The sequence below is a fragment of the Mus caroli genome, chromosome 1 (assembly GCF_900094665.2).
Source record: "Mus caroli chromosome 1, CAROLI_EIJ_v1.1, whole genome shotgun sequence".
In the NCBI taxonomy this organism is placed as follows: domain Eukaryota; kingdom Metazoa; phylum Chordata; class Mammalia; order Rodentia; family Muridae; genus Mus; species Mus caroli.
Genome location: NC_034570.1, coordinates 42,976,211 through 43,002,911, shown reverse-complemented (window position 1 = coordinate 43,002,911; position 26,701 = coordinate 42,976,211). Strand labels below are relative to the sequence as shown.

At 36.5% G+C, this 26,701-nt stretch overlaps 1 protein-coding gene across 2 annotated transcripts in view; it reads left to right on the top strand.

Moving 5' to 3' along the window:
• The window catches only part of Tmeff2 (transmembrane protein with EGF like and two follistatin like domains 2), a 255,202-nt gene that overhangs the window by 119,647 nt on the left and 108,854 nt on the right, over window positions 1-26,701 (top strand). For both annotated transcript variants that reach the window (XM_021157724.1, XM_021157741.2), the window contains exon 5: window positions 24,304-24,400. In XM_021157724.1, the coding sequence (XP_021013383.1) occupies window positions 24,304-24,400 (97 nt within the window). The remainder of the gene's footprint in view (window positions 1-24,303; window positions 24,401-26,701) is intronic.

Genomic DNA, 26,701 nt, shown 5'->3' with positions numbered 1-26,701 from the left:
AGAAAAATAGGACAAGCTATAGAGATGGATGGATGTAACTCTCTCTCTCTCTCTCTCTCTCTCTCTCTCTCTCTCTCTCTCTCTCTCTCTCTCTCTCTCTCTCACTGTCTCTGTTTTTCTGTCTCTGTCTCTCACACACATACACAGAAAGTCTCTGTCTCATATGCAAGAGAAAGAGAGAGAAATTAACTTTTAAAAAAAAACTTTAAATAACGGCAATAACAAAATAGAAAGCTACAGTGTTTTTTTTTTCTTTTTTAATTGGATATTTTATTTATTTACATTTCAAATGTTATCCTCTTTCCCAGTGATTATAGTTTCCTCTTCCTCTACTCCTCCTAGGTCCTTCCTACTTTCCATCCAGATCCACTCTCTTTCTTTCTTTCATTAAGAAAAAAAAAAAAAACAAACACAAATAGGCTTTTAAGAGATAGTAAATATAATGTAATACAATAAAATAAAACAAAAACTAATACATCAAAATTCAACAAAACAGAAGATTAAGATGCCCAAGAGACAACATAAAAATAACAAGACACATTTATTCACAAACTCAGGAACCCTGTGCAAACACACCTCGAATCCATACTGTATACTCAAAGGACCTGGAGCAGACCTGATAAGGTCCTGTACATGATACTTCTATCTCTGACTTTTAAATTCTTCCATGAAAGAAATCCCAATCATAAGCATGGTTCATTGAAAAAAATATGAGAAAATCAATATTTTCTAAATTTGTTCTTTGTAGAATTTCAAGGAAAAGAGGCAACCTCAAGAACAGCACACTTTAAATTTACAGTAGCCTACCCTTGCTTTTTTAACTTTTAGAAGAATATCTTAATGCTCAAGCAGTAGACTCTGTTTTCTCAGTTGTGCTTTTCTAAACAACATGCCTTGAGAGAGCAAACAGAAAGTAACTGCATTGACTGAAAGCACTGAGGCTTCCCCGCTAGGAGGTAAGGTCAGCATCACCCAGTGCCCATTGGCATTTCTTTTTGCAACAGTTATAACTCCCTGTTTCTTCAAAAAGTCTAGTATTCTATCACAGTTAACTCCGTAGACATTAAATTTTAGGGATGTGAATTTAATAAATTGTCTCATCCTTTGTCTGATTGGTTTATCTTTCTTAAATGAGAATTAATATGGCTTCCATCCTGTGCCTGTTTAAAGTGAAATTCACTATTAAAACAAACCTCAAACTATATTAGGATGAAAAATGTATTATTCCCTGTGTTTCCAGGCTTGATACTAAAGTATGCAAGCACCTCTGCTTTCAGAGTCAACTTTTAGGCTAAATGACAAAGCATTGTGTGTTCCCTGAAGATCTGCAGTAAGCTTTGCACCAAACTGCTACTAGAAAAACAAAAAGATCGCTTTGTTTTTCTATTATGTATCTAGATTTTAGATAGACCCTGCTATTATATCTTAAAATACCAACTGCAAGATGATCTTCCTTTCTTCACTATAACAACAAATTTCTGGTCCCATTTCAGAAACATTTCATCTTCCTAAATACACATTCAATAAATAAGAGCTTTAACATACTTCTATTCGGTGAGCACGAGGAAAAGGCCGTTCTTTTTTCAGAATTTCTTAGATACTTCCTGAACTAAAACATTTTGTGCAATAAAAAGGAGAAGAGAAGAATTTGGAAGATCCTTTCTGATGTATAAAATGGAGCTCCAGTGATTATACATTGGATTTGTCAGAGAGATTATGGAGTTAACTGAAGAGTCCTTACTGAAGAGAAACAAGAAAGTCAAAGTATACCAAAGCACACCATATTACATTGCTGTATTTTAAATCTGTGAAGCTGCAATGTACCTAGAAATTCCAAATTATTTTGATTCTGCTGTGGATATATACAATTTACAGAAGTATCCAAGAGTTATTGGCTATATAAGCTCCTGAGTGATTAACACTAGGACAGGAGGATAATCAATTTGTCAATATGTGGTCTAATCAATGCCAGTTAATAAGTTCTATTATCATTCATAGTAAATAACTGGTGAAGAGTCTATTGTTTATCCATTTATGAATTTTATTTCTCCAGTCTCTACTCCGCCACCATTATTATCATATGTTGTTATGAAGCAAAAGCCAGCTCTGAGAGCAACATTAAACTCTTTTATAAGGACAATTTATGCCCTTTATATCATCATGATAGTGGACTTTAAACATCTTTGCATCACTCTAGGCAGTAACTGTACATGATGTGCACATACCAAGCCTGATCTCATTTTTAAGCTGATAAAAATTGAGAAATATGTTGGGTATTTATAAAGCTAATAAACATAAAGAATTTAATTTTGAAACAATGCTTGAAGTTTAAAGATACAACTATGGCAGGTAAATTATAATTTGTAATCTCTTATTTATTTGCAATATTTTAAGTACAGTCTGATACTATAGAAGAATGATAAAGGGGCTTAGAGGATGAATTTCCTGTCCTTATCAAGAATCAGTCCAGCTATGAAAGACAAATACACTGCTTTGCCCCCAACATGATCAACTCAGATCCAGTGTTTTGGTTTTGCTTGTTTTTGGCTGCTATAATGTATGAGCTTGGATACGTCTCATGTTGCTCCATGTATGAGTTGAGTACTCTTGGGAATACATGCTGTTTAAAATGTACAATAGCAAATGTATGTGTGAAGAATAGAAGACAAGACAAGAAAAAGGTAAACCTGGGCTAGGAAAGCCTAGCCTTCCAACTATAATGCATAGTTGATACTTGTGAAAAGAATGAAGAAAGGAAGCAGGTATAAGCAGAGCAAGCCTGAGACTGAAATACAAGTCTAGCAAAGATCAGGTGATTGAGACTCCCCAGAGCAAATACCCAATGGGAAAAGTTCAGGTTGGGCAGATGCAGACAGACCCCAATGTCTCACCATGCTCAGCCTTTGACTGTGCCAACTGAGAAGATTATAGTTTGTGTTTGAAAGTTGACATGAGTCTAAAGGCATAGGCAGGTTGAAGCTCTCAAATAACTGCGTATTTTTCAACTAAAGGACAGGTTCTTGCTTTAGAAAGTGAGATCTGATATGGATATCTCCAGTACCACCTTACCATATAAAAGGAGAGAACAGGTACTTAAGAGATATGGTTGATATGTGCATTAAAAAAAAAAAGAGTGTGGAAGAGAATTGATTTGGTCACTGTCTGAATCCAGCTAAACCAGTCAAGAGGACTGTCAAGAGTTGAGCATTCTATTTATTCTGACTTGGAAAATCATCAATATAGCATTTTTTAGACCTGAACCTGGTCTACTTTATATATAAAATATTTACTTATTATCTTTATTTATATACTGACACTGTACCAAATATAGTTTATTCAAGTGCATTACATAAAATTTCACCAAAACATTGAGAAAGATCAAATGAATGCCTTTTTTCCTAAGTCTACACAAATGCTTAGTAACGCAGAAAAATCAGCAGGGTTAAACTATGTTACCCTCCTGATCTATGTCAATGGCATATCTTCAATGCTTCTCCACTGCCGTATCTAACTTCTTTTTTTTTTTTCCACTGTTTTTTTTTTAATTACATATTTTCCTCAATTACATTTCCAATGCTATCCCAAAAGTCCCCCATACCGCCCCCCACTTCCCTACCCTCCCATTCCCATTCTTTTGGCCCTGGCATTCCCCTATATTGGGGCATATAAAGTTTGCAAGTCCAATGGGCCTCTCTTTCCAGTGATGGCCGACTANGCCATCTTTCGATACATATGCAGCTAGAGACAAGAGCTCCGGGGTACTGGTTAGTTCATCATGTTGTTCCAACTATAGGGTTGCAGATCCCTTTAGCTCCTTGGGTACTTTCTCTAGCTTCTCCATTGGGAGCCCTGTGCGTATCTAACGTCTTATTTCTAGTTCTATTGAAATCCAACAACTGGCACTAATTATAAAGAAACAGCACAAAACTGCATTTAGGAATTAAAAAATCAGGAGTTGTGGTACAGCTCAGTGGTAACTAGGCTTGTTCCGTAGAAGGAGAAGAGAACAAAGGTGATAGGAAGATTGAAGATAAAAATCGGTCATCTATACCACTTGAGTATCCTACTGTGTTAAAGGCAGGATTATTTCATATGTTAAACTTGGTCTTGTAGCACCCCTCCCCCATATGTGTTTTGTTCATCTTTCCCATGATATGTTAAGCCTGGAAGAATTCGATGACTACTCAACAACAAATTAAGACAATGATAGGGTAGCATTTGTCCTGCTAAGTCCCAGGACCCACTACTTGTCAATGATAGATGAAAATTGCCTTGAGATGGTCATTTCAAAGTGATTATATCTGGTACACAAGAAGATAATCAATTTTAGACAGACATGCTGATTTTTAACGTCTATGTATTTTGAAACATTGAGGGGGCTGATTTAATACAAAGTGGTTAAATAATGTAAATGGTAAATTGTTAAAATCACAGAAGTCAGAAAGACATATTTATACATAAATGTTAATTAAAATTTATATGTATAATTCAGATAAAATTCATACATATATTCATGTGTGTATGCATGAATGAACACATGAATGTAGTCAAACTTTAGAACACAAACCTAGACATCTGCTATATGTACTATATCTATTTAGCCAGTGTTATATAATCTGTATTTCTCTTTCCTAGCCTAATTATTGCTTGATATAATGATCAGAAATTACAAGAAAGGCATCCTTGGAAGGCTGATAAGTCATCCAGAAAATTAGATTAGCATGATCAAACTATAATGGTTATAATACATCACCTGAAAAGTTGAAGGAAGAAAAATAAATTGGCATCACTGAGCAATTATACTCATAGTCATCCATGGTAGATTTTACAGATGATCACTAGTTATGAATTCTTTTCATATCCAAAACTGAAGATTTTCATACATTATAGCGCCATTATTACAGTAATCAAAGCCCGTTTATTTGATCATCATCGTAATGGAGTACTTGAGGCATTTTCTCCTTTGCTAATTGACAGTTGGTCAGTTAAGAGGTGCTTTTCACAAAATCTCCAATAACCCTAAGGGTTTGAATTGGCTTATAATAAATGCCTAAGACGCTCCTCTAGTTTCATAAGTGCATTTGCTGCAACTCATGACTGCTATTTTCCATGTTCTGGTCAGGAAATGCCTTTGATCTGCCATCCAACTGCCTCTCACATTGTTCTCTCGATCTTGAGCATTGTAACCCTACTCATCAGAACAGTGACACATTACCATTTAGTTATCATCTTCTGACGCCAGAATCTTCTTTAAAAGAAAAGAAAATGCAGAGAGCAGGAAGAGGGTCAAACTGAACCTCAGATTGCCTTATTTGAAGAATTGCAGTAGGTGATGTGTAGTCAGAATACCAAAGCTTCCCACCTGGTTGTTGCTTCCATCTTAATTGCAAACCGAGGTGCTTTCTGTGCAGTCTTTTGGCTCACTTCCATGATGGAGCACCCAAACCCAACTCCAGAATCCAACATCAGGAATGCAAAGGCACTCCCTTCAATGTCATTCTCCCATCATTTTCTAATTTGGTGGTGGTAGTTGAAGGAGGGCACAAGAAGTGAGTTGCACTAAATCAATAAACAAGTTGGTGGTTGTAAAAGAGTATACAATGCATAGGTTTAATATACTCAAACACATTTAAAATATTTTCCTACTACATATAAGGTATCATAGCAGGGACTTTGTCTTGCAAGTTTCTTCCCTTTCCTAGCACCTAGATGTTTGGTAAATGTTAATAAAATGAATGGATATAGAGAGAGGTTTGGGCTGACTCATTGGATTAATGTTCTAGTATGATTCCTTAATGGCATTAATTTTTTAGTTAGTAAATATTTAGAGAATGTTTTTACTTGTGTAAACTCTCATAATATCAATAAGGTAACTAATTCAAAATCTTGCAGCCAGAGTGGACTGGAAGAAAATCTATGGGGAGGCTCATTGGCTTCACAGACACAACACAATGCAATGTACACTTCATAAAGAAATGTACACAAATAGCTATATTGGGTGCTTTTCTTCTTTCTTTTTATTCAGTAATATCTACTCTAAGTTTTGTGTGCTATATACTATGTGGGTGCTAAGACACACAGTAAGATATAATAGTTCTTTTCCACAGATAAACCATGGAGAGGCTTATTGCCCACTTCCTTCTGTTTGTTCTTTAATTCCCTTTGGTTTTCTTTCCTTTTTACTTTTATTACTTCCTTCCTTCTTTTCTCATGCAAAAACCGTAAATATCATTCTTATTCTCTCTTACATGACTCTAGTTAATTTGCAAAAGTCAGCAACTGAGAGTCTTGTCTTCAGCTGATGGTAGCTTCCTCACTTTGTGTTCCAGCGTTCAAAATAAATATTTTGCAATTAGGGTGAAATATGTTAGTGACAGCAGCAGAGGCTGAAGGCTTTTATTTATTCAGATATCCATTTATCTCCCAAATACCAAGGTAACGGCAGATCCTCTAGCTTATCACTTCTAGATATGCACACATAATTAAATCTCGATGTGCCTACATTTTGCTTTAATTTCTCCTACAACTGCAAATAATGAGAGGCTCTTGAATGTGACTTTAGAAGATAATTCTTCTGGAAGAAGTTTTTAGCTACTCAATATGAAATGTGTCCTATTACAAATAATGCACTGCCTGAACGAACTCCTGTGTTGACTTCATTTGAACTCACATAGCTCAGCTTATATGTGGAAGAATTGGGCTCCTGAGCAAAGGGAGCATTTTGCAACGATGCACAGAGTTTATTTATTAATAGTGATGTAGCCTAGGTATAGTAATTAACCTTAGCTGATAAGATATGCATGCTAATCCAGATTGTGAATATAATTGCTGCTGTAGCTTTTAGAACCTTGGACAAAGGAACAGAAGGTGTCCATTTTAGGAATATTCATGTGCTTTTTTCTAATCTCTTGTGCCCCAAGTCACAGTAATGTAGATGCTCATTATCAAGATATTTAGGGAGATATATAGGGATAGCAATATTCAATCCCTTGCAATATTGTTTAAATGTGTTTTTTTCTTTGAGAATTTCTATTTTGTTAATTTATTAATCAAGAGTAATATGAACAAAATAGACACTAAGACATATCGCATAAAATGATCATGATTAAATATTCTTTCCACTTTGCAGGAAGGCAAAAATGCCAATCCTGCTATTTCTTGTTTTGTCAGAGACTCAAGGGCTGTAAAGCAAGTGTGTAGAACTGGGGCAACTCATTCATGAATACTGTTGTTCCTGTCTGACTTACACAGCAGGTGGGAGGCTGATGGGATTAACTGCTGATGGAAATATGGGTTCTACCACCTCTAATACAGCAGCTCACATGTCAGGTTTAGCCAGTGCAAGTCAAAAGCTAGATTGTTACTTGCATGCATCTTAGTTCTTGTCAGTTGTAACTACCACATAGCAACTGCCAAGCATATTAGACAGCACAGACAAAATGGACAATTTTCCATCTAGGTTTTAAAGAGAATTGTCTTATGGTAGAAAATAAAGGGCTACTTTTAGTCAAATATTAACTAATAAAGATACATACCTAAGATCTACTCACCAAAGTTGTTTTCCATGCTACATTAATAGCCTTATAAGTAATCTAGAGATAAAATCCATCTATTTGTCCAGCCTTTACTATTCCTGTCTAAAAGAACTGCAGGGATAAAAATGGAGAAGAGACTGGAGGAAAACCATCATCACCAATGAGCAGCCAAACTTGAGATCCATATCATGGGAGGGCCCCAAGGCCTGACACTATTACTGATGCTATGCTGTGCTTATAGATGGGAGTCTGGCGTGGCTGTCCACTGAGAGATCCTACCAGCAACTGACTGAGACAGATCCAGATACTTATACTTACCCAGCCATTGAACTGAAGTCTGGGACCCCATGTTTGAATTAGGGGAGGAAGTGAAGGAACTGAGGGGAGAGTAACCCCATAGGAAGACCAGCAGTTTCAACTTACCCAGACACCAGGGAGCTCCCAGAGACTGAGTCACCAACCAGAAACATACACAGGCCAGTCACAGGCCCCCAGCACAAATATAGCAGAGATCTGCCTGGTCAGGTCTTAATGGGAGAAGATGCACTTAATTCTCTAACTGAAGCCCCAGAGAGAAGAAGAAGGAAGAAGGAAAAGAAGAAGAAGAAGAAGAAGAAGAAGAAGAAGAAGAAGAAGAAGAAGAAGAAGAAGAAGAAGAAGAAGCTAAAACCTGTGCAATATTTAGCAGGAATACATCAAGAACACCTTACTCTATTGTATTTCATTTCGTTTTATAAAGTTTGAGTTGTAGTTAATATATTATACATTGAGAAGCCCATTAATCTTTTGATTAGCATTTGTTTTCTTATGTTTTCCTCAGAGACAAACCAGCAAATGAGAAATGTTCTTAATTTGATCTCTGGAGTAATCATAGGTATGGATATTGTAGCGTTTAACAGATGTGCCAAACAAATGAGTCGGCTTTTGAATGTACATTTCTGTGCAGCAAGAATGCAACTGCCTTCTAAATTGTGCTTGAGTTTGAGGGCTGAACTTAATTTCTGGTCTAGATGTAGTCTCCTGATCACGTATAGTCTCAGGTTTTTAAAATAGGAGTTAAAATGAAAGTATTTTTTGTTTTGTTTTGTTTTTAAAAAATACTTCCCAGCTGCATTTAAACTCGTGTGAAACCTGTTTTTCAAAACATACTATTCAAATGACACTGTTTCCTTTGTTCCCACTCACAGAGTTCTCACAATCAACAGCCATTTGCACTTGGAGACCCTGGGTATAGCACATTCACTTCTTCATGGACCTCTTGCAGGTGTAGCTGATGCAAAATAGGGAGTGGTCTTTAAAACATATATTATCCACTAAGTAGCTCCTCCCCATAAGGAAATCTTTTCTCTATTTCTTTGTACCACTCCATCAGTGCACAAGTAAGTCCTGGACCCATATGACCCCCTTCACAGTAAAGCAAAAATGGTTCTTTATTTGGAGTTCCTTGTTATACTACAACATGTGGTTAATAACCTTCTTCTCTGAACTGCTGGGCATCCAGTGTGGGAGCAGTGGAGGAGTGGGATGCTTGTCAGAAAATATAACCCAAGCTTCTGACATGGAATTTAAAAACCAGGACAGAAAGCACTTCATTTGAGCATTTGACTTTGTTGGTGGAAGGAATCTCTTGAATGGAGTTTGTTATCCTCAAAACTGGGTACAATTCAGGAAAAACAGGACTAGTCACCAGGTACTACCTCATGCAGTCAGTTCTTTTGCCCCCTTTACTCTTCCATCCAAAAATCGCTGCCTGCGTGCGTGGGCACAGCCTCATCAGACCACCACTTCAGAGACACAAAATTAGAGATTCAAGCATACAGACAAATTTAGTTGCTGCTTATTAATACTTCACAAGGCCTTAAGTATTTCATTTCATTATCATTTTCTTTGAGTCACACTCTATATTTTTCAGGGAAAGAACTTCTTACTCATTTTATCTGATCTAAAAATACAGATATGCATTAAGAATTCCAGGCAGCATTGAAGATGAAAGTAAAGCAACAGTATGAACGTTGTGTGGTTATAAATTGGGTGAAAAAAAACAAGGGTATGTTTTGAAATAGGGAAAAATAAACACTTTTCCATTTGGGGATACCTGGAGTCAGCTAAAATTTGATCTTTATATGAAGTCTTTAAAATTGCTTAAAACGTGTATGTAACTGTAGCTTCCAAAATTGTAATGATTCCTAAGATTTCCGGTGTGCTATGGGGAAATAAAATTGGCCTGTTGAGTGGCACAAAACATTACATTCTTTCATTTTTGGCAATTATTTGACACTATTAGCTATACTAAAAGAATAAGGTCAGACGTACTAAATGACTCAACAATATCTTCCTGGGTTTTCCTCACAAGAGTGACACACTCCCCTTAGAGATTCCTCCACTTCTACATTTGATCCTCAGACAAGAGTAGAAGACTTTCTCCTTTCCATAGTGTCACTTTAAAGCCACTAACAATTCCATCAACCAGTAATCTGCCTTTTATTCTTTTTCTTAAAAGACTCCCATACTGTGGCCCAACAAGACTTCAAATTCAGATGGTCCTCCTAGCTCAGCCTCCCTAGTACCAGGGTTACAGACCAGGACCACCACATCTGACACAAAGTCCTTATTCACAGGTCCTCACTCATGTAACTTTTTCCTATACTTGATAAGCTGTTGGAGTTCACATCAGTGACATTCTGTTCCATGTGGGCATGCAGCTGGCTCCCTTTCCATATTCTCTCAGTGAGAGTTAACTCTGAGAATTGCATCAACTGGGGTGAAATTGAAGCAAGGAAATCAAGGGTATCCCAGTGGCTTTCAACATTTTCACCTAACACTCAAGATGTGCTAGCTTATGCACAGTTGTGGGTAGCAACATTCATCCACCTGAACTTAGTGGCAGAGACATACTGTAGTTCATCTCCTGCTCTCATTACAAGTCCACTGCAGAGTTCTTGTATTCTAAGTCAAAATAGTTGACTTTGTCCTTTGTGATCATTCAGGGATATGAAAAGATGTGTCACCAATTATTGACTTTATACATGTAACCAACACGTTAGAAGAGCTGGTCAGTTCTCCTCAAGTGCTCCTTTTTTCTATTATCTGACACAACCTCCTGCTCTGTCCTTCTCATTTGCCTTTCTCAGGTGCCCTTCACAAAGGAAGGAGGGAGTGCTTTGTAGAGCCTGACATCTGCAATTGAATGCTGCAGCCCAAGTCTGACCTGTATCACTGTGCACAGAACATTTGGAAAATGTAATATTGAGCTATATACAGGCAGTTAGATGACAACGTTAGTAATGACTACTGGGGTATCCTGATCTCTCTTCTTAACACTGACCTCACACTAACACACACTCCTAAATTTCAATATAACCATCTAAGTGTGCTTTGACTCAAAGTTCACAAATTCTGAAAGTCACTCTGTGATGCTTCTACTTTCAGCTTTGTGTTATGACAGATATGAGATGGAATGAAGACTGGGGAGAAAGAGTACTTTTGGACAGCATACTTGAGACTCTAGGTTTAACACACAGCACAACAAAGATAGAAAGAGGAAGGAAATAGAAGAGGGGAGAGACAATGGTTTTGATCTTTAAGATCTTTTGGGACAATGGGAAGATTAGATAACTATTCTGAAATCTGAAAAGATAACAATTACTAAGAATATAGATAATTGATAGAGGAAGATGGATAACAGATAGAGGATAACAGATTGATAGAGGAAGATGGATAACAGATAGAGGGAGAGGAATGACTGAGCAATTAAGAGCACTAGCTGCTCTTGCAGAGGACACAGGCTCAGTTACTAGCACCCACATGGCTCACAAACATCTTAACCCTAATTCCAGTAGATCTGATGTCTTCTTCCAACATTCACGGGCATGTACATCATGCACGTACACACATGCAAGCAAAACAATATTACACATAACATTAAAGAACTATTTTATGTAAAAAGTAGCATAGGTCAAGATACAATTATTAAGAGTACAAACACCCTAACAGCAATGGATGAAGAGAGACAGCGAGCCCATCCTTACTGACTGGGCAGACACCTCTGTATCATATTACAGTTTGAATCAGCCTTACAGAAAGGAGACAGCTCACATGGACAGTGATAGCAACAGGTAGACATCCTTGAGGAAGAGATACGCCCCTCAGCAGTGTAAATAACATAGGCTAGAGGTGAGGGGAGAGTTGTTGACTGAGGATAAGTCATGAAACCTTTTGTATATAAGTTATTTTAAGCAGCAGAGGCTTTGAACTCAAATAGCTTCTTTCTTAACTCCCTGGTATTTTTTTAAGATGTCATTTACATTTTTATTGACAATATGTGGTACTTTTTAGGAATGCTTTTTTGCCGTCTAAACAGTGAAAATTGTCTTAAAGTTAAGCACTAGTTGAGCTCTCTACCAGTGTGTTTTATTTTGCTCTTTACTCTGTCAGTGTAGCACACATGTTATACTAGGACAAGTGTTCTGACCAATCAAGTGTCTGCTTCTTGGATTTAACATATACATCAGTGTATTTTTATTCACTCACAAGTATAAATCACATTTTATACCTGAAAACTATAAAAAATATGTACCTTAATTCTGTCATTTTAAAACAATCATGAGACAGACAAACTAATTGCCATATCTGTCAAGCATGTGGCTGTAACAGCTGCATTTTTCCCCAGACTGGAAGGTATCACTTTGCCAAATGCAGCTAAAATATGGAAAATAATATGATTTGTCATCTTAAAGTATGCGTAAATGTTCAATTTTGAAGTATCTATAAATTTTGACACAGACCTGAATGAAAGTTACTTGCTCAGAAAATACCACATTTGCAAAGCTGGCCTCACAGGATTATAAGGAAAACATTGTTACTTTTATAAACTTTATCGATTTCTTTTTGGATGACTTGACCACCTCATGGCAACAAGTTCCCCTCTAATGTTCATCCCTTTTCAATACCCAGATAATTTGCTACAACTACTTCTTCTCACTTCACACCTTTACACTGAGCTAAGGATTCTGTCAATTGTTTGAAGTCAATCAGCTTAGTTAATTTGTAACCTATACTAGCTCTTTGAATTCTACAGACCATTGTATAGATTGCTTTAGTTTATATTTTCTTTGTGTTAGATGGTCATGTTTTCTTTCATATTTCAAATAAAATAAATCTGACCATTTGCATTATAAACTTGAGAATACATTCTCTTCTTGTTTATCTTGATATGTATGTTGATTTGAATTAGTGTATATGAGAACTTTTGCCTTCAGTTCCAGGGCTGCCTCCCTTGGCTGTGTAGGAGGAGCAGTATTAAAGAGAGACTTAGCAATTCTTAGAGGTAGACCCATAGTCACACTACAAAGTTGTGTTCAAGGGGCAGATGTGAACTAGAAGATGACAGACAGACTCAAGTGAATGAGGCTGGCAGCAAAGAAGAAATTGTAGGAAGAAAGCAAGATCTCCCAACAGAAAATAAGCAGAAGTCATAGATCTGTCAACTATTTAACCTCATCATAAACACTACGTCCTGCCTGCAATGTTCCTAGAGTATAGGCCATTTTAATAAACTAAACTAAAATAAAATAAAATAAAATAAAATAAAATAAAGTAAAATAAAATAAAATAAAATAAAATAAACAAGGTCTCTGCCATTAAAGCAGAAGTGGACTGGAAAATATTGCAGGCCATTTAAAATAATTGTTGCAGTAGCTGCAAGCTTTATAAAAAGCTCTGACCTCTCAAAATTGCCTTTTTACTATTATCCTTTTATTTCATTGGCCTACTTATCTGAATAAGTTATATAATTAACTAAGCTTTTTTTCTTTATAAATTTTGTCTGCAACTCTCTTATAGATGCAGAAGTTAGACAATAACATTGTCAGGCAACCCCTGAACAGGGAGCACCAGAAAGAGGATAGTTCTAAAAGAAGTGGAGAAGTTTCTTGATTCCATTCTTGTCCTCATCCATAACAAAATAGAGGAATATATCCTTAATGTAATCTTTATCCGCAGGTCCATTGCATGATAAAGGGCTTGGCTTTAGAGGGCATCCGCTTCCAAACGCCTCCACTCGCCTGTCCTGCCCACAGGCCTTGTAGTTCTTTGACCAAGACGCACAATTTGATTATTGTGTTGTCACTTTGCTTTAAAATTGTAATTTTGTCTTCACAAAATGTTAAGTCACCACTATAAATTTACTCAGTGGTCCAAGGATGGACGTGAGAGATGCTGGGCCATTTGTACTTCCTCCAATACCCTCACTTGGAATAAGAGAATGATATTGCTTCACTTTCAGCACCTACTGAACGTTAACACCTTGGGTGTCAGAGCAAGTTAGAGGGTGAGAAACATTTGCACGTTTCTCCTGTTTAATCCTCACCCCAGCCTGTGAGCTCAGCAAAACATCACGATTCTTTATTACAGAAAAATCTTGGGCTGGAGAAATAATCTATGCACACTCTCCTAGTGGTAGGCCTGAATGTAGTCAAGCAGGTAGATCTGTGCACTGTAGATCTGATTGTCATGGTCTGAGTTTCATTTCAGTGGGACACATAGGTTATACATCTGATAAAGGCAAGTTTGGGAATAAGGAGAGCAGCTCCATAGAAAGTTATCTTAAAACTTTAGGGAAAATGATGGGATTTGAAGTATGCAGTGGTGATGGCATTGCATAATAGGGCACAAACATAGCATTCTACTTGCTTATGAAGGCTCCACTAAAATGAACAATAAGTAGGTAAAAGCTAATGCAGTTAGCAATTAGATTTTATACATAAATGGAAACTTCTGTGCATTACAAAAGATATTTATACTACTAACACAAAGCACTAGACTAAAAACATGCAGGAGTATACTTAATCAACATATATCTTTATTCATTTTATTTATTTATAAAAATTCATTGATAAGGCAAATTTGTAGAGAAGACTTAGAAAGACGTTGGTCTTAACTTTAGTCACGATCATTGTCTGGCAGTATTTTACATCTTCTGTTTATAACTGTATCATGTTAACTGATTGCCATGGTCGACAGAGACAGAACCGATAAAGTTCCCATCAGACCAGACCTATTTCACCTATTTATAGTGGCAGTTCCTCAGCACATTACTAACCTTCCCCTCTTTCTACAGAAAAAATATGTTCCTATTTCCGTTAACAACGCTCAACTTTGCGCTAATCCAGTCTCTTCTAGGACACACTTCTATAATGTTGCCCCATTCTCTACTGACAAAATCTGAACTTGTCTATGCTATCATTCCCCTCAATATGAATTGATGCCTCATATCACTTCCACAGAAATCCATTTCTTGGTCTGAAATGGACCTACCTACTTCCTGTCTCATTCTCTGTCCACATTGTCCTCCACTCTGTACAACAATAGTCTCATCTACATTCATTGTTTCCACCAAGTAACTTCTAGGCTTTTCACATGTACTTCTGATCAAAATTTGGGGACCACCATAGCCTACGGTAGCCCAGATTAATATTCATAAAATATTGAAAAACTGAATTTCTCATCTTTCTAACGTTCATTAAAGAAAAATTCAAATTATTTCATATGAATATTCATAGGATGGTTTGTATTAATTATGCTTTGAATAATAAGACTATTTTTGCTTATAATTACCATATAATTGATATGATATCATTTCATAGAGTTTGGCATAGCAAGTAGCTCTGAGATTCACTTAGAGCTGTCAGACAGACTTTTACTTGCCTGTTGGCTTTCCTTCCTTCCTCCTCTTTCTTGATTTCATTTGTCTTTCTTTTTGCTTTGTTTGAGTAATTGTACTTACTGCTAACACAGATGGAACTAAGTTAGATCAGTCAGGCTTAAATGACGGCAGTAGAAACATCTCAACATGGTAGCTCTGTACTAATCTCCTAAGTTATTTTTCAATGTTTTGAAGAGAATAAGTTATATGTAATTACTAAATAAACTTGTAAGTTCTAGCAAACTAAAATGTTAAAAAAAAAAACCTAAAATTTCTGTAATAGCATCTTTAAAAAAGACTAACGTGTGTCTTGCACTTTTCAAGTTGCATTAGAATTTTAAAGCACTTTGTGTAAGTACAGTTTTAGCCATCTTTAGTTTGGGATATTTAATTCAATTAAAATTGCATGTGATTGTCTGTCTTTGTATTAAATTTTGGATAGTACATATTCAATAAAAATAACAATAATATATTTTCTCTCTAAAGTATTAGCACACGATGAGGCATGATGTGGACACATACAAAGCATTACGTTAAATTAATTCTGCAATAGTCAATCAGAGAGCCACTCCTCTTACTCCGGCACTTCAATATGTAGCAGGCTGTTATCTAAGTGATGAATATCCTGGCAAAGCATTAAAAAAGGGGAAAATAGTTACTTCTTATTTACTTCAAATTCATATTGGGATTTCCAGAGAGAACTCTGAAAATACAAAAGATAGTAGTGTGTGGCTCAAACAATTTAAAAGCTTCTCAACCTCTAGGAACTGTTGACATGTACCATGTTAACTGTTACATATAACTCACTCACATCTGAGAGACATGTCTGAGAGGAAAACTGGCCAAAGAATACAAAATAAGCCAGTTGTAGAAATTAAAGAATGAGTGTATATTTTCCATAACTGCCTTCCTGATCTATAAAGGGAGTCTACCTTCTATTGGAGGGTAAATTCAGTTTGGCAATTTTGTGATGAGGACATTCATATTTATAGAACTTCCAAAATAAAAATCATTTTTTATAATTTAGTAACAAGATGATGGCAGTTATTACAGATACACTGAATAAAATCATTTATTAACTCTTTATATAGGTAAAAGATTTTTTAAAAACCTTCAACGTCTATTAAGAATTACTTTGGAATCAAGTTCCTATTGACTATAAATAGAAGGAGAAAAGCACTGTTATAATTCTTCAAAACTAATCATATTAGAGTTTGCATAGAATACAATTAATATTCGATATTTTCTCAGCTTCATAATAGTTGGAGTGGGCTTGAAACTGGACCTGTGGGTCACATTTTCAACCTCAAAATCTTTTTTTTAATATACTATCTGATAATTAAAAGGACCATTTGACATTCAATGCACAGAATATTTTTACTTGTCTCTGTTTATGTTATTTTTAATGTTGATGGTATGCTTAATGTAAACAACACATCTTATATGTAGAACAAAATGCTGACCTAAAACTTCATGGAGAGGAAATGGAAGCTGTACAGTGACTGGCAATGTTAGTATAATCTGGGAAGAAAATCAAAGTGCAACAAAGCAAACATGCTTTAACCATTGTAGAGCATATGCTAGCAATAAAGGGAAACGATGAAAGATACAAATACATGCTATGAGGGAAGTAAGTAGGCCAAGTGTTATGTAGATAAGGGAAACAAGCAGAATCTGAGGTGCGAGAATGCTTGTGACTTTGGAATTTATTAATAACACCAGCCAGTGATTTATTAGTCTGTTTTCCATAGGTAAAGTTACAGTTACAAATGACTTCAGAATCCCAGAAGCTTGCAGTGTCTATGGCATATTTCTTCCGTCATTGCTGTGGTCAGCTGTGGCCCTGTCCCATACATCTTCTCATTCTGGAGCTGGCTGAAAGAGCAGCACATATTTTATCATGTGTCTTTTATACAAACAGAAAAAGCAAGAATGTACAAGTGCACATGATAGCTTTCTCACAGCTTCAAGTCAGTGCTTTCTCTGTTGCTCTCACATTTCAATGCCAGCTCATGTCAGAATGCAAAGTGTGGCATCATAGAATTATAGGTCACACAGCCGTGTCATGAAGCATATAATACTTTCATTCTGAAATAAGAAAGAAATAATGGATACAAATGATGCAATACGCTCTGGAAATGATTTTTTCCAGGAGTGTTTTCCATGAAGAACGTGTACTTCAGGCAAGTCTTTAAGAGTTAGGGCACACCTAGGTCAAAAGTCAACCATTTATGAATGATCGACAGAGCATTAGTAATGAATTATTTGTCATTTTGCTTGTTAAATTAACAGAAAAGAGCAGGATGGCCATTAAAGCAAATTTCCATATGTTCATAATTTTTATCATGAGGGTACAAAGAAAGTGTATGATCATAACAGTGTAAAGCTTAGGAGAGAATCATTAGAAGTGTACTCTCATGATCACTAAAACAAGGTGATATCATAATTATTAAAGATCCATATTGTTATTTCAGAGTAACTACCAAACTAATAACATAAAGGAATGCAGCTTCTATCCCAAGAATCATTAGATGAGATAAAATAGAACAAAGTTTATAAAAGTATTAATTCATCAAAAATAAATAAACAAATAGTAAAGCACAACATGGAAAAGAGGAACAAAACGTCATGATGGAAAATATGAACCAAACTCAAGCTTGCTCAAAGCCTAGTATATTTGTATACTAGTCATTAAGGTGGAATGAGTGACTGAACACTCGTGTTTACACAAAATTACACAAAGTGTTTTTTTAATGACTCAAATGTATGTTGTTTACAAGAAATGCCTTTTAATAACCTTTATGAAAAATTAAAATCAATTCTTAAAGAGAGACTCTTAAACAAATTGAAAGAAAGAGATTAGGTATACTAAATTTGAAACAAAGCCAAAGAAATCGGGTGATAGGAATAGAAAAGTCAGGTGACTCATGATTGGAGAGTCTTACTACATTCCAGAGACATTTCAGAAGATTAGTCAAAACGCAAAGAACAAGAAGCAACCTTACAGTCACCAATATGGATTTCTGTGTTCTTGTCACTAGCAGATACCATAGAAACCAAAACCACCACATTTATACAGACACTGAGTAACACTATCAGTCATGAACTACTTAACATCAATAAGAAATTATTCCCCACAAGAGCTACATACATTTTCGAAGAAGCGAGTTGTAATTTCTAAGGTGCTACATAGATCTTTTCTTGAACTGTAAAGCAATATTTAATAAATTTGAAAATATTAAATAATGTTTCTATTTATGACAAAATAAAGTATTGAATTAAATTAATAAACCAAAAGTAAAACAATAAACCTTTAAAGATGCTTAAATATTGGAATCAGAAACAAAATAGTAAGTAATCCATGGGTTAGAGAAGAAACTTCAAAGGATGCATAAAATTAGATATTTCAAGGGAAATGCAAAGATGTCAAGATGTGTAGGGTACAGCTAATGCAACTTGTGTTGGGAAATTAGCCTATAGTACCTCTATTAGAAAATAAGGTGTTAATGAATTTGAAACTTACTGAACTACATCCTAAGAATGTAGCACAAAGGAAAGAATAAAAGTAAAAGCAGAGCTCATTAAAATGAGAGAGTTACGTTCCATCATGCAAAAAAAAAGTCAAATTTATGATAGAAGTCATTCCAGTTCATCTATACTGGAGAATAGCAAGCAGTGGACAAGGCATCCTCTTCCTACACGTCTGTCTCTTTTCAGTGTAGACTCTGTACACTCCTAAACGAAGTATGCAGAACACTAGAAAAGAAAATTAGAGTTACAACAAAGCATAACAGGTACGGAAATGATGGACATAATAGAAAATGAAGTCCAGTAACATATTAAGAAGTCAATATACTAAATCAGGCTTCATTTTTCCCAAGAGTGTAAGGTTAGTTTAACATGTGAAAATTAATGCATTTTATCACACTTACAGATCAAGAGAAAATCACACTTGGGGGAGAAAGATTCTCAGTCTTCACATGAAACACAAAACTCAATTTGAGGTAGATCACAAACCTGAGCTTAAAACTAAACTTTAACATTTATAAAAGCAGAGAGGTTTTTACCTTTGAGTAGAAGTCTTTCTAAACATGACATAAAAATAAAAGTCATAAAAGGAAAACGTTGGTTTCATCTAAATAAACACTTCTGCTCACATTTAAGGAAGGAAAAAATTATAAGACGTATCTGAGCAAATGTTCATATCCAAAATATATTAACACATCCCCAAATTTGAGAATAAAAGTAAAACACCATCAGCCACAATATTTTACTTTGTGACAGTAAAACTTCTACTGTGAAATAGTTCAAGAGACTTAGAAACATATGCATAAAATGCTGTTCATAGGAATGCTGATGGGATGGGGACAATGGCTCAGAAAGTAAACCTTACTTTCTGGGCAAGCATGAGGTCCTGAGTTCTAATACCCAGAACTCACATGGAAGCCCAGTCATCCGAGTCGCAGTGCTTCTGTGTGGAGATGGAAAGTGGAGACAGGAGAAATGCCTGGATGCTCACCAGCCAGCATCCTGAGACACACAGTAGGAGAAACAAACAAATACAAAGGAATCCTGGCTAAAAGCAGAATGCAAAGACCAAACCCTCCGGCTCTTTGACTACTTGCATAGGCAGCCATGGTACAGTGCACACCTGCATTCACACACAGAGGTATACACATAGGCAAACATCATGTAGAAACACAAATAATAGCTAAAATTAGTTATAAATGCTTTTTGTCATTAAATGTCAAATTATAATTTTTATCTTTTTCTGTCTTCCTCCCAATGTGCTCCAGTGTGTGTGTGTGTGTGTGTGTGTGTGTGTGTGTGTGTGTGTGTTTGTAGATAAAACTCATAGACTCATGCCTACTAATTACATAGTCTACCACTGAGCTCTAGAGCTACACTGATGCCCAGTAATAGTAACCAGTTAATAGCTCCAAATATCTACCTGTCCTTTAACAGGAGAATGGTGTCACACAGTATTTATAAGTATTATATTATTATTATTTATATATATATAAGTATTATTATATATATACTTATATATATATTATATATATACTTATATATATTATATATATAAGTATTATTATATTATATATATATATAAGTATTATATATTATTATTAATAAGCTGTCACACAGTATTTAAAGTAATATTAAACTTCTAAGAATGAGTACTACTGATACACTCCAACTACCTGACTCTCAAAAATCGTGATTGAAAGATCATCCCAGAGATGGTATGCTGTCTGTTTCCATTAACATCACATTCTGGAACAGTTAAAATTAGACTGCAGTGACAAAGAACAGATGCCCACCTGCCCACATATGAACAGGGCAGTGTGACAGGAAGTATGGTCACAGGGAAGGGACATAAGGAAGCTTACTAAGATAGTAGTAGATGGCTCACTATGTCTCGTCTCGATATTATTCTTCAAACTCAAAAGGTTGCCTTTAGATCTGACTGTGTTGCTAAATGTCAGTTTCTGCTAGGTTCTCAAGAAAATGGATATTGAAAAACTGTTTGAGTATCCTCCCCCACCCCCACCCCCACCCCAGGTTAAAAGCATTATTAGTGGAGGCGTAACAGTGAGATAAGCAGAGAACAGGGCTCTGGATCCACGTCAGTGTGTAGGAGCAGTGAAAACACCTGATTAGAGCCAGAACAACGTGAAGAAGAAGTAATGTAACTGCCCTTAGGAGAAGCTATGAGAGAGGGAGATTAGAAGTGGTAGATCCAATCACTTCTTGTACTTCTCCATTTCCAAACTTCCTTAAATGGAATATGTAGGTTTCCAGTCAAGAATAGTGTATCAAATGCCAGGTGTCTTCAGGAGCTAAACCTTTCTTGTCCCTTGAATTCCTCTCAACCACTTGTAAAAACCCTGTTGTATTAAATAAAATGATATAATTATTCTACTTTACAGCTCAAATAGAAGAGTTTAAAATGTAAATGCACTGTGAAAGTAAAACTTAGGGGAAATTTTGCATTTGTTCCCATGCAATCATTGTACGGATACAAACAATTAAGCATTTCTCCTTTTCATTACTGTTTCTAGTAATGTAGGAAGCAGGCAAACAAGCAAACAGTCCCGTGTAGTGCACATTTACTGAGCTTATAACAGGTGCTAAATCAGTGGTTTGCCAGCTTCTATGTCTGTGACCTTTATTAAGAATTACAGTTCCTGTACCAGCCTCTGTGTAAGTACCTATGTATGACGAGAAAATTGTTATATAATACAGCTTATTCTTGCTAAGTAAGACACACCAATGTTCTCTAGTCTAGTGTAGACTGTTACAATAGCTCCAGGGATGTTGGCTCTGACTCACTTACTTTTGCTGCCCACTGATAGCTTGTGCATTGTGTTTTGAAATGATGCACGATGCTGCTCTTTCTCCTCAAACTGTGGTCTGTGGGACAGCTTCCCCAGCACTGTGGGCTGTAACAAATGAAGAACATGAAGCGGCTCCTCACACCTACTGAATAAGAAAGACTCTATTTTAACAGCACTTCTAGATGCCCCTGAGCATTTCTGGTGCCAGATGATGAAGGTGCTTGATGCTGCCGGTATCTTCTGGGTGTTGCTTCAGATAGACTCTAACTCAGCGGTCCAGCTTGGGGGCTTTGTTTTTGTTGTTTAACTGTTAGAAAGGAAATATTTTCTTTAGTTTTCTTGTGGATGACTTTATGTATTCACATTTTATTTGACGTGTATTTAGAGTGCTATGTCTTACTCTGAATTACTACTCCCTGTGAGAAAACTGCCAAACATGGCATTTCTACCCAAAATTCCCTTTCCATGGATTATAGTGTAGCTTCAGGTAAGAGTGCCATGGCCAGTCTTGCCAAGTTAGCAAAATGTGCCCCTGCATTTCTTCCAGTAGATACCTAAGCCAGGACCTCAGCTGTTGAAGGCAGTGGTCCTGCTCCTAAGTGCTTTCTCCCATCATTAGGCACCTTCCCTTCACTGTGGTATGTTTCCTGAGTGGTGGGAAGTTGTAGCCTGGGAGTTGCTAATCCTGCTAACACTAAAAGGCTCACTCCCATTAGCAGCTTCTGTGTTGCATTAATAATAAGAAAGTAATAAAGATACCAGCCTCAGCTCTCATTCTCCCCTGAGGTAAGGCCTCAGCTTCTCTCCAATCCCCATGGTCCACTCTAATGGCCTTGCTGTACTAGAGTGGTAGGGTAGATTGATGTATCTATTGTCTTTTTATCAGAGTTAAACTCCTTTTCCCCAGAAGCTCAGAGGGAAGTTTTTCCCTAAACCTTGTATGTTAAAAGCAATTGCATCAATACGTTTGCCATGAAAGTGAGCCATTTAATTCATAACTTAAACACAAGTTAAGACTACTTCTCACCCTGAAAATAGAAAGATAGCATTGGAACATAGCAACAAGCACAAGAAAAGTGTGATTACCTTAGAGTCCATCCCCAGATTTCTTGACAGAGCCATAAAATAGAACTCTCCCACAGGCATTCTGGGCCCTTTGTGTTTGATTATTCATGAAATCATTTCTCTTCACAGCAATAAACTAAAATCAAGAAAGATAGTTACTTTTGTAAATACTAAAAAATTGTTAACTGGCAAAGAAGAAGTGAGAAAATGAGGAGAAATGATAGTATAGCAAAAGAAGTTTGGACGTAAGGGGCCAAGAGTGTTAGTCAATTATTTCTTCATACGATGTTCCTGAGATGTGTGGAGGAGTTAGGCCACCTTTCTGTTGAAATCACGTGACCTCTGGCAAAAGGTCTCTTTGAAACTCATTTGGTGTCTGGAGAGGATGGCAAAGTGTATGTTCTGGCTGTGACAACTGATTGTATTTGCACTGATCAGATTGTTACATTGTTTCATTTGTAAGTAAAGCTGGTTTTTTTTGTTTGTTTGTTTTCAGCTTTCCTGTTCTCACTGAGTACACAGCAGTCCATTACTGCAGAGGTGTTACTCAGCTTTGCAGTCAAATCAGTAGAATGTTTTTTTTTTCTTTCTTTCTTACATCATTTTGTGCTGATCTGGTGATGCTAATTTTTTATTTGTTTGCATTTTGCCAATTTCATATTTATACTGTCAAGCAAAAGGACCAATATCAACCAGTAGCTGCCTTAATATTGTAAATACAATTTTGTTCATAACTCAAGATAGCCATGTAAAAAATAAAAGTTGTGGCTGGAGAGTGGAATCAATAGTTGAGAGTTCTTTCTCTTTTCTCAGGAGATAGAATTCAGCTTCCAGCATTTCGATCTGGTGGCTTACCAATAACTAGCTCTAGGAGTTCTGACACCCTCTTCTGGTTGCTACAGGCACCCCAACTCACTACAGTGTGTGCACACAAATGCATGCATGCACACACACACACACACACACACACACAAAGACTTAAATTGAAAATTATTTTTAAATACATACAATCAATATGATTTCTTTATAAGTACATAACAGGAAAATGGAGAGATAAAAGCATCAAATAAGACTACTCATCTAATATTTTAAAGATTGCAACTCTTTGAATGAAAAATGTGAACTTTAGGAGTAAGAAAACCCAAAATAACCAGGCGATAGTGAGCCTTTTAATCCCAGTACTCAAGAGGCAAGAGGCAGGTGGATCTCTAAGGTTGAGCCCCATCTAGTCTACAGAGTGAGTTCCAGGATAACCAAGACTATTGAGAGAAACACTATCTTGGAAAACCAAAAGTCAGAAAATGAAAAAATACAAAATATTTTTCATAAATATTTATAGAGATCAGTGTAAATCCCTTTTAATGAAACAACTCTTATATTTATTAGCTAAGCAGTTTTCAAAACCACTATATGCACTCTTGTTTGTGGCTGTGCCACATATAAAAGGACAGAGGCATTCACTTTGTTCCCATGAGTATCACAGTGTTGTTGATGTATCTTTTAAACTGAGGAAGAAAGGAGAGAAATGTGCCGTTTTCATGGAGTCCAGTAGCAAGCGAACCCATCTGGAAGCAGCAACTGTGACAGGGAATTCTCCCAGCATTGTTGTTACCGTGCACACCTGTCTGCATGCCCTTCATGTATGATTTCTGTCCCACAGTCCATGAAGGCTCTGGAGAGACCAGTCAGAAGGAGACATCCACCTGTGACATTTGCCAGTTTGGTGCAGAGTGTGATGAAGATGCTGAGGATGTCTGGTAAGAGGCTGCTTTGGTTTCTCAAAATGATGTCAGCGATTGAGGGTGTTGTTGTTGTTGTTGTTGTTGTTGCTGTTGTTGTTGCTGTTGTTTGTTGTTGTTGTTGTTCATGTTGTGGTTCAGTAACTACTTTTTCAACCATCACGTTGTTAGAGTTTCTGTTTTCTTCTGACTTGCCGAGGCGGTAAGGAGTAAGCGCTGTTGTGAGGTGGTTCGGGCAAGCAGATGCTTGCATGGGAAACGGAACTGTCACTGAGAACCCCAAAATGGTCAGTCTCACTGGACAGAAAGGGAAATCATAGGTATGAGAATGTCTCTTTTAAAAATTCCATCAAGAAGCAACAGATAACTTCTAAGTTTCTTTAGTTTGGAATAACAAAACTACCACATAGCGGGTTTCTGAAAATAGCAGAAATTTATGCCAAGCCCTCTTGAGCTTTCAAAGTCCAATATCCACTCTGAAGAATACATAGCATCTGCTGAGGGTCTCCCTTTAATTAGTAAATAAATAACCAGTGAGGCTTCAGGATGCATGACATAATCACCTTCCCCAAACCATCTCACTAATACAAGTCAATGTGCAGAATTTAGACATATGTGTTAAGAGAGTGTTCAATCCACAGCAATTGCTAACGTAAATTTTAGGATTTGTGAGTCTGAATAACTGCAGATTTAACTGCAGAGGACACATGTGCATACACACTGACAAGCCGAAAAGACACGTCAGCCAAAACAAAAACCATAACAAACAAAACCAAGACACCTCCAGGCTGCCCTCCTGCATCAGGTTTTCCTTTTCTCTACAGAATATCCCATTTCTCTAATAAAGTTAGCTGAACAATTGATAATTTTCATTACTTTGAATGGATGTTAAGTATTTAGCTTTCTATATCATCTGCATGCATTGGTCCTGATCTGATCATTTAACAAAGTTCATTGAGTTAGATCACAGACAGTTGGCGTGTCTGGATATTGAAGAAGCAATCAGTCTTTTCCTTTCACTCCTTTTCTCACCATAACCACTAACACTACACCCTCCTACTCCTACTCCTTCTCCTCCTTCTTCTTTTTCTCCTCCTCCTCCTCTCCCTCTTCCTTTTCCTCTTCCTTTTCCTCTTCCTTTTTCTCTTTTCTCTGCCTCCTCCTCTTCTTCCTCCTCTTTCTCTCCCTCCCTCTCTTTTCTTTCCTTCTTCTCCCATCTTCTATGTCTCCCTCCCTTTCTTTCTCCCATTATCTTCCTCTTCTTTGTCCTTCCTTCCCTCTCTTCTTCCACCCCTCTTTCCATCTTGCTCCCTCCCTTCTTTCTTTCTCTCTTTCATATCTTTGCTGAAAACAGACAACCATTCTAATCTTCAATATGAAAAACTCTTTATCAAGAGCTACTAATAGTCATTTTGATAAGCTTCTGAGAGTAGAAAGAATCTCTTTAAGGAAAGGGGGCACTTTTCAAATAAGAATGAAAATGATACATTGGCAGAAATGAAACACAAGACACTTATGGGGCATTTTAATGTAGAATGAGGTAACGATTTCATCTGAGTAAACTGGGACACGTACAAGTGAACACTGCCAGGAAACAGCCAGACAGAATAACCATCTATCCATAAAAGTAGACATCAGTAGCCTTTCCAGATTTACCAAACACCTTGAGTTACTATACAGCAGGGGGTCACATCTGTGATTCACGCACTAGCTGAGGCATCTTGAGGAAATCTGAAGTATATTTTCTTCAGAGCACCCCAGGCATCTTAATGTTGATAAATTTATAGTCCAAAGGGTAAGAGATCATCAGAATTTCTTTTGAGATTCTCTAAACGTTTTAGTTTCACCCTAAACTTAATGAATCATAATTTCAGTGAAGTAGAACTTAAACTTAGTCTTTTTCTGAAACTACTTAAATGATTATGGAAACGCTGCATTAAAAGAAATGACTGACGAATCATTGGCTTCATTTCTACTTTCCCATCAGTCTTCAGGCTGTCAATCATTTTCCTTTATAAACGATTGTACATGGTGGGGGATGGCTGCAACATAGCTCGGCCATTAAGAACATGTATTTCTTTTGCAGAGACTTTAAAAAAAACTTTCTTTCCAATTTCTCACCTTTAAACTGATCAGTTTTAACTGACAGTTAGTTACACTTTCAAAGTACATAATTTAAAATATGAACTATATAAATGTAGTTCAAGGATTTTTTGCAAGACTAGTTGCAACAGAAAGGCTAAGCAGTTGTCCATAGGGTCCTAGCATGACAAATTGACTTCAGAAATAGCCTTGTTATGAAAGAGACAGGATGGTCAC